At 38.3% G+C, this 13,737-nt stretch overlaps 1 protein-coding gene across 1 annotated transcript in view; it reads left to right on the plus strand.

The window, feature by feature from the left end:
• LOC120521309 overlaps nt 1–1,640 on the plus strand; it is a 32,932-nt gene extending 31,292 nt beyond the window's left edge. The window contains exon 5 of the mRNA XM_039743021.1: nt 1,411–1,640. Within this exon, the coding sequence (XP_039598955.1) occupies nt 1,411–1,512 (102 nt within the window). The 3' untranslated portion in view covers nt 1,513–1,640. The remainder of the gene's footprint in view (nt 1–1,410) is intronic.
• Nucleotides 1,641–13,737: the final 12,097 nt, after the last annotated feature.

Below are 13,737 nucleotides of genomic sequence, written 5' to 3' on the forward strand. Positions count from 1 at the left end.
TAAGCATGTATTCTATTCAATAACCGATGACCCAGGACATGATGCCCATTTTTAAATTGAATCTGTCTATACAAATAGTATCAATCCTAAAGGAACTGCCTGAAGAAGTAGCCTGGGTAAGTACCATCTTGGCCCTAATCGGTGGTATTGCTCCCAGAGCAGGCATACCCTGTAAATGCCTAGCAGTCTCTGATATCAAATGAGAGAAAGTTTTTCCCAGTCCTCTATTTTGAGGGATGTCTTGCATGCACAGCCCGTTTCAAACCCTCTGATAGCATCTTGTTGGAATTCTGATCTGGGCTTTGACTTGGCCATTCCAGCTCCTTCCAGTTCTTTCTCTCTTTTTAGCCATTTGTTGAAGGATGTGTTGGTATGTTTAAGACCATTGTCATTTTGCAAGCTCCTCTTATGTTTGAGCTTCATTTTTCTAATGGATGTTTTCACTTTATCTTCAAATACCCTCTTATACAATGAAGAATTCATAGTGGCTCCTGTGATAATAAGCTGCTCAGACCCTGATGAAGCTAAGCAGCCCCAAACCTTAACATTTCCACTGCCATGTTTTACAGTTGCTATCATGTTCTTCTGGTCAAATTCTGCCTTTGGTTTTCACCAAGCATGTCTTCTCTTATGGTGGTGAAATATGTCCATCTTTACCTCATTACTCCTGAGCACATTTTTTTTCTAGGTGTTCATGGGCAAACTTTAGTTTTGCCATGACATTCTTTCTTGAGAGTAAAGTTTTCTCCCTCGCACACCTTGCATATAGGTCTAGCTATGCAGCCACTTTCTAATGGTAAACTCATGCACTTTGACATCAACAGTGGAAAGAGCTATCATAGTGAAAGCATCTTGTGTTCTGCTTTCTGGCTGAATTTACTGAGGGGGCCAGGCCTGGAGAGTGCTTCCCGTAGTTTGACACTATTATCTACTTATAGATGATCCTCAGGAATGGTTGGTTTTCAATTGTTTGGAGATCTTTTTGAATTCCTTCCCAGATTTATAGGCATCTGTAACCTTCTTTCTTTCTGAAGGCCTCAGGGAGCTCTTTTGATCTCAGTATTGTGACACACACTTCAACAACAAAAAGCAGACAACATGTCTGAGGTTTAAATAAATCTGGTTTAGAGATGATCCTCTCCCATGATGTTCTGATCATTTGCATCTCACTCTAATTTGAGATATATGATGTAGTGATAAATATAGGGGAGTGCTTGCTTTTTCCACTTGCAAAGTTGTGATATTTTGCTCATATAATGTCTCCTATATGTAGGGAATATCACTCTTTTGTTTGGAAAAGCATACTCATGGCACACCCTTGCCTTTTATGGTGGCACTTACAGTAAACAAACATTTGCTGATTTATGAATGAAATGACTGTATGAGTTATCATTTTTGTCTCCTATCCAGGATGACCTGCATTATGCTGAAGTGAGAACCATGGAAAGTCAACAACAGAGGGGACAAATGAAAAAACACACTGTGTATTCTGAAGTCCAATTAAGAAAATAGAGCTTAAAATGGAATTTCATATTTTGAATCGGCTGTGCTTTTAAACTTATGCTGCCTCACAGTTCAAGTGTATCTACATACTGGCTAGAAACAAATGACTTTTTTTTGCCAAATGAAAATAAAAAAATAAAAATAAACCACATTGGTATATACAAATATGTGGTTTGTTTATTTCACAGATGATCGCTGCATCATTAAATAAATCATATTGTGTATCCTGAACTACTGAGTTAGAAAATGTAGTATTTGATGAGGTTTAGTGTTTCTAATGCTATAACATCCATCCATTCTCCAGCCCGCTGTATCCTAACACAAGGTCCTGCTGGAGCCATTCCCGGGCACAAGGCAGGAGCAAATCCTGGGCAGGGCACACACACACATACCAAGCACAATTTAGGATCACCAATGCACCTAACCTTTGGACTGTGGGAGGAAACCAGAGCCCCTGGAGAAAACACACACACGGGGAGAACATGCAAACTCCACACAGAGAGGATCTGGGAAGTGAACCCGGGTCTCCTAACTGTGAGGCAGCAGTGCTACCACTGCGCCACTGTGCCACCCTCGATGCTATAACAGTTAGATTGATATAGAACTGGATTAAAGGAAGGCCACAATATGACAAATATAACTAAGTTTACAGAATGGTACTTAATCTTTAGAGATTTCTCTGCAACTACATTATCAAGAAAACTCTGAAATGAAGAAGTGTGTTCACCTGGCAGCTTCCAGAAATGCATGGAACATAACATTTGAGAAGAGCAATAATATGAGTTACAAAAGCAAATAGACACCATTATTTCAAATACTTGAGTTTGTATCAAGAGATTTCAAACACCAAGGATATAACAAAATGTAAGATTTGGATCTTTAGACAAAATTGATAGAGGGAGGGAGTCCTGATCTGGGCAGAAATTGAAAATTTATAGTATAAATAGAGCACTAAAATATTGGGTAGGCAGATATGCTGACAGAACAGTACTAAATAATAGATAGGTTACGGATTCATTAAGTATTCAGACCTCTTGACTTTTGGCACACTTTATTGTGTTGTAGATTTAGCACTGTAGAAACATTAACACAAATGAGAGATTTTAGTGTTTGATTTTTAAGACATAATTTCATGTTGACATTATCGATTATTAAGTGTAGATTGATGGCAAACATGAAAAATAGTTCCATTTAAAATTAAATCTACAACACAGAAAAATGTGCAGAGAGTGAAGGGGTCTGAATGCTTTCTGAATCCATGACAGACAGATAAACAAACATGTGTATTGACAGAACAGTCCTGTCTCCCTTCCTATTCACCCTCTACACAAAAGACTTCCAGCACAATACCAGCGCTTGATATCTACAGAAATTTTCAATTGACTCATCCATCATAGGCTGCATTAATAATGGAGATGAGTCAGAGTAGAGGAAAATTATGGAGAACAGAGACAACAATCTACAACTCAACATCAGCAACACAAAAGAAACTGGTGGTTGACTTACCACCAAACCCCTAAAGGTTGTTTGTGGTGTTTACACTGGAATCTCCTAGGAAAGCAACCTGAGCTCATAATAAGCACAACACCTGAACACACTTATCAGGAAACCCTGCTCCATCACAAGGTGAAATCTTGTAAAGATTTTGTGGAACAGTCCCCTCCAGGAGGCGCTCTCTTGGATCAATTTTAGCCACTGGCTCATTCCACCACTGTGTACTAAGAAGCCTCTCTAGGGGGCCTTTTCTGCTTTCTGTTTGTATTGATTGATTGCTTGATTGATTGATTGCTTGCTTGATTGATTGATTGATTGGCTGTATTATTTGTCCTTTGAGTCTGTATTCTTATTTTTTATGTTTATGCATCTGATTTTTCCCTTGGGATTAATAAAATTGATCTAATCCTATCTAATATAATCTAATCTAATAAAAGACAACAGCCAGTCTTATTATATTGCACAAACAGGAAAGGGTGAAGCTAAGTACCCTCACTGGGCAGTTTTTCAGTGCCTTGGTGGTGAGAAGGAGAATAGAATGTTAACGACAGCATCCCCAGCAGGTTATCAAATATCATGGCCAATGCCCATGAGGATATCCTCCGGCATGCCTGTGTGACAGTACACACACACACACACACAAAGAAATTTATAAGTGAAAATAACTAACAGCTTGTTTGCCCTAACAGAGCACAAGATTGACGATACAGATAAAGAAATTAACACATTCTCACACACTACAACAGATCTGTGGAAGTCGACATCCACAGAGGTATTAATCCACACGTGCATCCATCTGAGCAAGTTGTTTGCTTCATTTGACCCAATGCATTTAATTTCAAATTATATTTTAGTGAAGTTGTTCTCGTTTCAATTTCCTGTTCATCTAACTCTACTTTTACTTCTGTACATAATAAATATTATATAAGTTAATGAACTTGATCCTATATTTTTGTACTGTACAATGGTTTTATTGTTTTGTAAAAATTTCCATTGAGTGATTCCTGTGATATCACTAAAGTGCAATTCACATGGAAGCACTGTATGGATCAATCCATACTGATTTTTTTATTCCTTCCATGGTGAAGATGTTGAATCTTACTGTGCTCACTGATTCTGATTTGTCTACTGTGTGTGATTCAAGCCACTTAAGACAGCACATTTTAGAAATTAGTCTTTATTAAATGTGGTTTCCCTACTCTTGTTGCTCTTCTGTTTCTCCTATATGTGTACATCATCCAATAAGTGTCTCAGTCTAGATGTGCATGCTGCAGAGCTGAATGCAGAATTTTAATCATATAACCACTTCAGAGTGCCTACCATGAGAGGGGCACACACAGACCTACAGTCTCACTTCTTCCCACGGTCTTCTCATTTCTGTGATGTGACATGTTTGACAAACCACATGTCATCAGTGGTTCTGACCAATACTATAATGGAAAGAAATGCCTATACAGCAGAGATGAAGTTGAAGTACATTTTCTTACCTTTGTGTTCAATAAGCTGAAGTTACAGAAAATAATTTTGTACAGACTGCATGCACATTTCGCCCTATTCTTTTCCCAAGACAGATATAGTGTGAAGTATCTGAGATGAGGATCAGTACCACCAAGTCTGAGATCAAGATACTCTCCCAGAAAAGAGTGGATTGCTTTCTCCAGGTAAGGGGGAAACAACTACTCTTGGTGGAAGAGTTCAAGAATCTCAAGATCTTTTTCACAAGTGATGGATGAAGGGATCTTGAGATTGACAAGCAGATTGGAGTGCTTGAAGCTGTTCTGTAGCCGCTGTACTAGTCCTTGTTAGTGAAGCTGGAGCAAAGTCAAAAGGCAAAACTCTTTGTCTACCAGTTAATTTACAGCCCTGTCATCACCTGTGATCATGACCTGTGGATATGACCAAAGAATGAGATTGCTAGTAAAACCAGCAAAAGTGGGGTTTTTACACAGGGTAACTAGAAACGATGGGGTCAAAGCAATTTGTGACAGCCTTAGTGCAGAGTTGCTGATCTTTAGGATTGAGATGAGTCAGTTGAGGCAACTCCCCTTAGAGGTTCTCTAGGCAATGGATCCTTGCAGTGGACACAGGAATGAATGGATGGTCTATATCTTTTGGTTTGCTTGTGAAAGTCTAGGAATTTCCCCAGAAGAGCTGAAATTTACAGGTGGGGAGAGGAAAGCCTCAGCTAACTTGCTTGATCTTCTGCCACTGCAACCTTTAGTAGGAAAATCAATTTCAGAAAACAAGATCAGATAATGTCTACTATTTTTCATTCCACTGTTTCACCATTTCTTTTTATTAACCCAGCCACAGGGGATGCACAAACCAGTGTGGTTCTTCATGCTGGTCCCGGGCCCAGAAAAATGGGGAGGGTTAAGTCATGAAGGGCATCTGGTTTAAAATTTTGCCAGTTCAAAATGCGGACAAGAATACAGATTTCGGATGAGTTTAGGCACGGGTTAGCAATGGCTGCCATCAGTACTGCTAGCCAACAGGGTGCTGGTGGAAATTGGGCTACTGTTGGCCGAAGAAGGAGAAGAAGAGAGGGGAGACGTGTCTGGAGGAAAGGGGAGAGGAGGAAAGTAAAGAGAGTGGAACTAAGGGTAGGAACTTTGAATGTTGGCAGTATGAGTGGTAAGGGGAGAGAGTTAGCAGATATGATGGAGAGAAGAAAGGTTTATATAAAGAAAACGTTTGGAGTAGGCTGGATGAAGTAATGAACAGTGTACCCAAGGGGCAGAAAGTGGTGATTGGAGTGGATTTCAATGGACATTTTGGTGAAGGGAGCAGAGGAGATGAGGGGGTGATGGGTAGATATAGTGTCAAGGAGAGAAATGAAAAAGGTCAGAGGATAATGTATTTTGTGAAAAGGATAGACATGGTTGTGGGGAATACTTATTTTAAGAAGTGGGAGGAACATAGGGTGACATACAAGAGTGGAGGAAGATGCACACAGGTAGATTACATCCTATGCAGAAGGGTCAATCTGAAGGAGATTGAAGACTGCAAAGTGGTGGCAGGTTAAGCTGCATAGGATGGTGGTCTGTAGGATGATGTTGGAGATCAATAAGAGGAGGAGATTGAGGGCAGAGCCAAGGATCAAATGGTGGAAGTTGAAAAAAAAGACTGCAAGGTTGAGTTTAGGGAGAAGGTGAGACAGGCACTGGGTGGCAGTGAAGAGTTACAAGACAGCTGGGAAACTACAGAAGATATAGTAAGGGAGACAGCAAGAAGGGTGCTTGGCGTGACATCTGGACAGAGGAAGGAGAAAAAGTAAACCCGTTGATGGAATGGGGAAATAAAGGAGAGCATACAGAGGAAGAAGATGGCAAAGAAGAAGTGGAATAGTCAGAGAGATGCAGAAAGTAGACAAGAGTACAAGGAGATAAGGCACAAGGTGAAGAGAGAGGTGGTGAAGGCTAAAGAAAAGGCGTATGATGAGTTGTATGAGAGGTTGGACACTAAGGAGGGAGAAAAGGACAGGTGGGCTAGACAGAGGGACCGAGCTGGGAAAGATGTGCAGGTTAGGGTGATGACTCTGCTCTGTTGGGCCCTTGAGCTCAGGTTGGATGGTTTGGAGACAAAGTCAGAGAGGTGAGACTGCGTTGGTTTGGACATTTGCAGAGGAGAGATGCTGGGGATATTGGGATAAGGATGTCAAGGATAGAGCTGCCAGAGAAGAGTATAAGAGGAAGGCTTATAGAAGGTTTATGGATGTGGTGAGAGAGTACATGCAGGTGATGGGTGTAACAGAACAAGATGGACAGGACAAGAAGATATGGCAAAAGATCACTCAGTGTGGTGACCTATAATGGAAGCTGCCTAAAGAAGAATTAAGTTTTTATTAAACGCCTGATTGTGTCAATGCATTACTTGTGGCCTGCCAAGCTCATTTCCCATTTTAGGGTTTGATGATCAGTTATTAGTGGACATTTAACTTGTTTTGTACTTGACCAGAGATCATGGTTTTACGCCTTCACACCAATGATGTTACCACAATTGCCTTGCATGGAATGTTGCATCTCTGACAAAAACAGCCTTAGGTGGAATTCTATATTCAATCAGAGAGCACATTTTAAATACAGGAAGAAGCACTGCATAAAACAAACAAAGCCACAACACATAAAAGATGCCCTAAAGGTACAGAGGAAATAGGCAATGTATTAGAGATGATTGGTAGAAGTATAATATGCATTACTGTAAATTATAACAAGTTAGAAAATGAATGTATAGTGTAACATACAGGTGTGCTCAGGGAATGTGCTTAGTGTTTTGAAAGATGGAGCATTTTACATTTTTTATTTATTTCATCAAAAACAGATATCACCTTTTTCTTTAGTAATTTATTTTTCAAAAGTATGTCACATTCTTCCTGTGGGAATAGAAAATAACAACATGTATTAGCAGATTACATAAAATCCAGATTTTTAAGAGCATTTTCCAATGTCGTTCACAATGGTACTTCTACACCACCCTGCTGGGCACTACACTACTGATTTTCTCATCCACATCCCTTGTTTGTTCTGTTCGTTTTCTGGTAGTTTTCACCACTTCTGTTCCCTACGATCCAAAATAGTTTTTTGAATTCAATTATTGTTTAAACAAATCTATATTATTTGTGGTGTGAGTTTTTGGGAAGGTTTCATGGTTTGGACCAAAGGATCTCCATTCCATCAGAAGATGGCGATTTCTCCCTCCTGCAACCTTGGCACAGTATGGCTGCCACATGCATACATGGAGCTTAGGTGTGCTCATCTGAAAATGTGAATGTATTAAAATATCTTGTGTCTTCCATTAATAAACATTGGCATATCCATGTATGTTAGTGTGCCAAAGTTTTAGAGCATCCAACAAAATCACATTTAAAAGCTTGTTATTGTCAGAAATCTTATAGATATATCATAGCCATTTAATTTATTAGTTCAGTCTCAGGGTGAGTGCCAAGGCAAAATCCATAAAGGGCGTCTGAAATTCTGAGGAAAGCGGTGATAATTCAGTTGAAATTCCAGTAAGCAGTGAAGTAACAACTAACATATTTATTTATTGATATTTCATTATCCTAATAATAAGCCCTGCTGAAAGGAGTAATATGGTAGTAATGCTGACGTCCTCCAATATACACTTAACATAACAGATTTATAGAGCCTCAATGACAACATATTTATAAATATAGTAATTCAAGGAATATCCACAACTAATGTCATTAGGAAGCTCAATTCACTTCATACATAAACAAAACAGACTTCAAACAAAAATAAAGTGGACACTTTAAATGCATGTTGAGAAATTAGTACAAAAGATTGCTTACGCTATGCTGGCATGTCACTCAGTGTGTTTAGATGCTCACAAAAAAATGGCAACCCAGTTAAGACAGAACCCTAGTTTCATAAAACCCTCGGTTTACATGCTTAGGTGTGCTTCTGCAGTTTTCTTTTAGCAAAATGTTGTAAAGATGCTCTACAAAAAGATTAAATATCATCAACAGCCACAATGAATCCTAAAGAAAGCATGGAGCCTGTGCCTGCCAAGTAGTAATTTAGATACATCAATCATTACTTATAAAAAATGTAACAAAATACGATGTATTGTTACTTAATATGTAAGGTAAGGGGTTACAAGCATTGCACTACATTTTTGTTACTTTTTCTTCTTTTGTATGTTGTGGGATATAAGACAAGACAAAGTGTTAAAGCACCTCAAAGATGAACCCCATATAATTGATGTAAAAACATCAAAATATCAATAATATCATTTCAGACTGGACTCAAACGACAGACTGACTCAAAATGACGGCACAGGCCCTTAAAAAGAAGCCAGACTGGAAGGGGAGGGGCCAGGAAATCATAACCAGGAAGTGATGTCACTTGGATTTGTAGTCTGTAGGGGAGAAGGAGGAGAAACATTAGGTAATAACGCCAACCCTCAACTTGGGGGCAAATTACCATTAGATAAGCCCTGAAGCACACGTGTGTGACAATGGAAAACATTTGACTGGTCAGCATATGTTATTAAATCCTAATCCCATGCATAAATCTTCATGAAACTGACCAAAAAAAAACCCACAGCCAAACATTTTCTTGCGTTTTATAAATACAGGGTGGCTGATATTTATGTATATGATGTTTCACAGGCTGTAGCATTTATACTACTGTATGAAAAATATTGAAAATAACATCATTGTGTAGCCTGAGAATGGGAGTAACGATGTGTTGGACTGGGCATTGATGATCTGTGGTGGCAGCAAGATGGGGCACCATACCAGTGCGACAGTGCATGAATGAAACATCACTGGATCGGCTGATGTGGGCCTCAGGAATGGCTGTCTCGGTCTCCTGATTTGACCCCACCAGACCTTTTCCTGTGGGGTTACCTAAAAGACAAGGTGTATCAACATAGCATCCATAATGTGGCTGAGCTACGTGCAGCTATCACCGAAGAATTTCAGAGGATACCAGTACAGATGTGTCAAACTGCCTATGACAACGTTGCTCTTGGTCTTCAGGCGTGTATCGATCTGGATGGCGCATTGGTGGAGCACACCATGGAGAACAGGGGATGAAAAAACATTTAAGGTTCCATTATGTTACTTGGTAATAACATTGGTAGTTTCCTGACAATAACCCCTTTTCAATTATATACATAAATATGGGCCACCCTGTATGTTTGTCCTTCATGTGCTGTGAAGTAAATACCATCCATCCTCTTTTTAAATCCTTGACCTGAGCCAGTGACGATTTGCGGTATGAGCACTGGCCGCTGCATCACCTGATCAAGCTGTTTCAACACATCAATCAATCAATCAACATTTATTTATATAGCACATATTCATACAACAAAATGTAGCTCAAATTGCTTTACAAAATGAATAGAAAAATAGAAGACACAATAAAAAACAAACATAACTCAACATTAACTAACATAGAATAAGTAAGGTCCGATGGCCAGGGTGGACAGAAAAAACAAAAAAAAACTCCAAAGGCTGGAGAAAAAAATAAAATCTGTAGGGGTTCCAGACCACGAGACCACCCAGTCCCCTCTGGGCAATCTACCTAACATAAGTCAAACAGTCCTCTTTGTATTTAGGGTTTTCATGGAAGGACCTGATGATGATGGTCACGTAGACTTCTGGCTTTCAGTCCATCAATGTTGGTGCATCATGATGCTTTGAGTAGGTGGTGGTGGCACAGGTCGCCACCACAAACAAACCGGAAAAAGAAACAGAAGAGAGAGTTGGGGTCAGTACGGATTTTAGAGCCAACATGAATAGTTATTGTGATGAATGGAACATACAGAGTATCAGTATTAAGTTAAAGTGAAGTTATAGAAAGGCCATGTTAAAGTAATGTGTTTTCAGCAGTGTTTTAAAGTGCTCCACTGTATCAGCCTGGTGAATTCCTATTGGCAGGCTATTCCAGATTTTAGGTGCATAACAGCAGAAGGCCGCCTCACCACTTCTTTTAAGTTTAGCTTTTGGAATTATAAGGAGACACTCATTTGAAGATCTAAGGTTATGATTTGGAATATAAGGTGTCAGGCATTCCGATATATAAGATGGAGCGAGATTATTTAAGGCTTTATAAACCATAAGTAGTATTTTAAAATCAATCCTGAATGACACAGGTAACCAGTGTAGTGACATCAAAACTGGAGAAATGTGTTCAGATTTTCTTTTCCCAGTTAGGATTCTAGCAGCTGCATTCTGCACTCTTTGCAAGTGATTTATGTCTTTTTTGGGTAGTCCTGAGAGGAGTGCGTTACAGTAATCTAGTCGACTGAAAACAAAAGCGTGAATTAATTTCTCAGCATCTTTCAATGATATAAGAGGTCTAACTTTTGCTATGTTTCTTAAGTGAAAAAATGCTGTCCTAGTGGTCTGATGAATATGCGATTTAAAATTCAGATTACAGTCAACGGTTACCCCTAAATTTTTTACTTCCGTCTTAACTTGTAATCCTAGTGCATCAAGTTTATTTCTGATAACCTCATTGAATCCATTATTGCCAATCACTAAAATTTCAGTTTTCTCTTTATTTAGTTTGAGAAAATTACTATTCATCCATTCAGAAATACCAGTAAGACATTGTGTTAGTGTATCAAAAGAGTCGGGGTCATCAGGTGCTATTGATAAGTACAGCTGTGTGTCATCAGCATAGCTGTGGTAGCTCACGTTGTGCCCTGAGATAATCTGACCTAACGGAAGCATGTAGATTGAGAAGAGCAGCGGACCCAGGATAGAGCCTTGTGGAACACCATATCAGATATTGTGTGTCTTCGAGTTATAATTACCACAACTAACAAAATATTTTCTCCCTGCCAGGTAGGATTCAAACCAATTTAAGACACTGCCAGATAGGCCCACCCATTGACTAAGGCGATTTCTAAGAATGTTGTGATCAATGGTGTCAAATTCAGCACTCAGATCTAAGAGGATGAAAACAGATAAATGGCCTCTGTCTGCATTTACCCGCAAGTCATTTACTACTTTAACAAGTGCAGTTTCTGTGCTGTAATTTGTTCTGAAGCCTGACTGAAATTTATCAAGAATAGCAGGTTTATTGAGGTGGTCATTTAATTGCAAAATGACTGCCTTCTCTAGAATTTTACTTAAGATGGGCAGGTTAGAGATGGGTCTAAAAGTTTCAAAGGCAGAGGGGTCAAGATTATTTTTCTTGAGCAGGGGTTTAACTACAGCAGTCTTAAGACATTCTGGAAAGACCCCCGTATCTAATGACGAATTAACTATGTCCAGAATATTGTCAATTAGCACGCCTGATATTTCTTTGAAAAACCTTGTTGGTATTGGGTCAAGGACGCAGGTGGAGGGTTTCAGTTGAGAGATTGTAATATGTAATTCAGGTAAATCTATCCTGGTAAAAAGCATTTAATTTGTTTATAATGGAGTACCGGGGCTTTGGAGGTTCTGCAGTGTTGGGGAGATATACTATGTTATCTCTAATATCATTAATTTTTTGATTGAAAAATACAGCAATGTTCTCACAGGTTTCACTGGAAGTATTCTGGGGGCATTCATTTGAGTTACCTGGGTTTTACAGACGATCAATTGTGGAAAATAAGACTCTGGGATTACTAGCATTGTTATTTGTAATATTATCCATATTATATATATATATATATATATATATATATATATATATATATATATATATATATATATATATATATATATATATACTAGCAAAAATACCAGGCAGTAGCAGAGAAGTAGTGTGTTAAACAAGCAATGAAAAGAAAAGGAAACATTTTGAAAATAGCGTAACATGATTGTCAATGTAATTGTTTTGTCACTGTTGTGAGTGATGAGTGTTGTTGTCATATATATATATATATATATATATATATATATATACATATATATATACATATATATATATACATATATATATATATATATATATACATACACATATATATATACACATATATACACATACATATGCATACACACATACATACATACACACACATATATACACACACATATATATATACATACACACACACACATATATAAACATATATATACATATACATACATATCTACATATATACACACACAGCTATTTCAGATCAGTGCAATACGCTGCTTGTTAAAACGGATAACTCCCGCCTTACGTGCAAGTCTGCGTGGATATTATGAACTATCGATTTGTTCAAGTTCTATTTAAATTTTAAATAGAAGGAATTTTTATTTAGTCGACAGAAATATCTTTGGTAGGAATGGTAAAACAGACAGGAATATTATTCCTGAATAAATCAAATCAAACCTTAAACAACTTATAATATTTTGCTCTCCATAAAAATATATCCTGTCTAAATTATACAAGTTAGAAATAAAGTAAACGTTAAAAGAACAAACCTTCAAATTTCTTTACTCTTATGTAATTTTATATAAAAATAAACTTAGATTTTAAATATCCCAAAAGATTTTGCTCTCCATAAAAATATATCCTGTCAAAATTATACAAATTCAAATATGAACATGCTGCATAACAAAACCTGGAAATATAAATAAAATGTGTTCCTTTCAGCAATAACAAATCAAATCATTCAGTTGTCTTTGCTCATATGTCATTTTAGAGCTGGACGCCTGGCATCTTTTTGGCACAAGTTGTTTCTGTTTGTGTGAGGTTCTGTGTTGTGGAGATTCTCAGGATGGATTGCAGGTGCTCATCAGTGAGGCGACTCCTGTGTGCTGTTTTGTTAGTCTTTATCACTGAGAAGAGCTTCTCACACAGATATGTGCTACCAAACATGCACAAGGTTCGAGCCGCATGTAGACGGACTTTTTGTTCTTCAAAGTCACCAAAGCGCCGTGCAAACTCAGTGCGCGCCAGTTTATCAGCAAAGTGCGATTTGGGAACACCGTAGTGACGACTTGGTTTAACATTACTTGGCAACAGGGAAAGTGGGGCAAGTTGCACTGGTGCATTTGTGTCTCCCATAAAAGCAGCTTCACTTGAAATCACTTTGTGATTGTGCACGGTAAAACGTCCGCTGAAGTGTCAGATTCTTATTTAATTATTCTGCTTTCTGTATCTTCTGCATTTATTCAGGTTACCCTGATGTTTTGTCTCATAGTGCCGTCTTAGATTAAATTCTGTAATTACAGCCACATTAGCTCCACAAATGAGACACACGGGTTCAGTAAACATATACTCAGCCTCCCATCGGTTTTAAAGGCTCTATTTTCAGAATCAACTTTTCTCTTCAGCATCGTGT

Source organism: Polypterus senegalus, unplaced genomic scaffold (genome assembly GCF_016835505.1).
Source record: "Polypterus senegalus isolate Bchr_013 unplaced genomic scaffold, ASM1683550v1 scaffold_119, whole genome shotgun sequence".
Classification (NCBI taxonomy): Eukaryota; Metazoa; Chordata; class Cladistia; order Polypteriformes; family Polypteridae; genus Polypterus; species Polypterus senegalus.